This window comes from Charadrius vociferus, unplaced genomic scaffold, assembly GCF_000708025.1.
Source record: "Charadrius vociferus isolate BGI_N301 unplaced genomic scaffold, ASM70802v2 scaffold163, whole genome shotgun sequence".
Taxonomy (NCBI): Eukaryota; Metazoa; Chordata; class Aves; order Charadriiformes; family Charadriidae; genus Charadrius; species Charadrius vociferus.
Window position 1 is genome coordinate 4,670,994 of NW_009648332.1, and position 1,940 is coordinate 4,672,933.

Consider the following 1,940-nt stretch of genomic DNA (forward strand, 5'->3'; position numbering starts at 1 on the left):
GAGCACTTCTAAGAATTCAGGAAATTAAAAAAATAACTCAGGTACGGTCTGGAGGACTCAAAACATCTTTGAAATTAAGTCTATGTTTGGATATATATGTAATGCATTTGCCTAATTAAAAAAAAAAAAGGCAGTTTGGATTTAATTTCTAGTCATGTTTCAGTGTGTAAACTTTTTCTTTCAAAACAAAGATTTAAACTGTCTCTAGCAATTGGATCCTACTGTGTTTAGTATTACCCCTGCTGTGTGTGTTCAGATCTAGATAAGGTATCTCACTGGGGTCCTGACCTCTTATAGTCTTTAAAATTCCCAGAACCCATTCTGAATGAGTGTAATTTTTATTTCCTGCTTATTATATGCAGTCACTGCACAAACAGAGAAAAGATCCTGCTTGACCCATGTAGTTTATGGCCGAAGCAATGGCCAAACTAGTGTGGTTTCAATACCTGTGTAAAGTTCAGTGTAGTTGGGATCTAAGTCTCCCTTCTGCCTATCTGCAATTTGAAGGGGACCCAGCACATTTTCACACCCTCACTGGAGAAGGCTGCTGGATTTAATCCTGGTCTCGTTTCCATACTTTATTGGTTTTGAACACCTTTTTCAGCCAGGGCAAGTGCAGTCCCAAAGAGTTGAGCTAAAAAAAGAAACAAAAAAAAACCCCAAAAACCAAACCTCCCCAAAAAAAACCCAAACCCAGAATCCCCCCGAGCAAAGCCTAATAAATGTCATTTGTTAGCACTTTACCGTTGTTTGGCACCGTTAAGGGTTGTATCAAGTGTAATGCAGGGTGCAATTGGCTTTATGTTGTGAATGGACCCCCACTGTTCTTCTTGTCACCCCAGAGGGACATTTATCACAAGTGAGAGAGCAATTACAGTGCAGTTAAACTCGCTGTAGTAAATCTTGTTTTTTAAAAAGAGAGCTAACTTCGTTGTTGCAGGTTTGGCTGCGTGTCATTAGATTTGCAGCCCTTGTGCAGTCTGCTATATGGCCTGGTATGGAGACCCAGTGATGCTGCCTCCTTTAATTATGGATTGCGTTAATTTATAATGTATGACCAATTTTAATAAAAGGATATGCTTTAATATTAATGGCCCTCTGTATCCTACATATGGGACCCAGTTTAAGGATCTTTATCTCTCTTTTTCCCTCTGTCCCCTGCCACCCTCTTCTGCTGCAGCGAACCTCAGTCCAGGGGCTGAACAGAAAGTGGTGTTCATCACGGCACGAGTCCACCCTGGGGAAACACCATCTTCCTTCGTGTGCCAAGGTGAGTGTCCGCATGAAGACGACAGATCTAGTGAGATCTGATTTCTTATCGATGTGCGTATTCGGTTTGCATAGCTTCAGATCTGACAGAAGGCTGAATTCATAGAATCGTAGAATGGTTTAGGTTGGAAGGGACCTTAAAATCATCTAGTTTGAACCCCCCGCCCTGGGCAGGGACACCTTTCACTAGACCAGATTGCTCAAAGCCCCATCCAGCCTGACACCTGTAGGGATGGAGCATCCACAACTTCACACAACAGTTTTTTTCCACAGTAAGGATATTAGTAGGATCTCTCTCTTCTACCCAGCTGCCTGCTATCCTGGGGCCAGTCGGAATATATTATGTCTGAGACTTGTGGATGTTTGCTGGTCAAAATTGGACTGTGGGCTCTGAAGCTATTCAGGAAAAATTGACTGTCACATTTGTAGATATGCAATGTGATTGTGTAAGGCTCCTTTTCTTAAAACAGGCTGGAAAAGCTCTGGGAGTGGTACTCTGTTAAGTGCTTATATTTTCTTGCTGTCTACTATCTTTGACTTTTTTTCCACCACAAAGCAGTGACCCTAGTTCTCCATTTTAATTCCGAGAGTCCTCTACTTGTCTGAAGCTGCTGCTCTGAGGAGCACAGCTCCCAGTGGCTGACAGCTGTTCCCTGCACAAACCATTCCTG

The 1,940-nt window shown here is 42.5% G+C and overlaps 1 protein-coding gene across 1 annotated transcript in view; it reads left to right on the forward strand.

Moving 5' to 3' along the window:
- AGBL4 (ATP/GTP binding protein-like 4) overlaps positions 1-1,940 on the forward strand; it is a 972,041-nt gene that overhangs the window by 742,709 nt on the left and 227,392 nt on the right. The window contains exon 8 of the mRNA XM_009884833.1: positions 1,181-1,270. Coding sequence (XP_009883135.1) covers positions 1,181-1,270 — 90 coding nt within the window. The remainder of the gene's footprint in view (positions 1-1,180; positions 1,271-1,940) is intronic.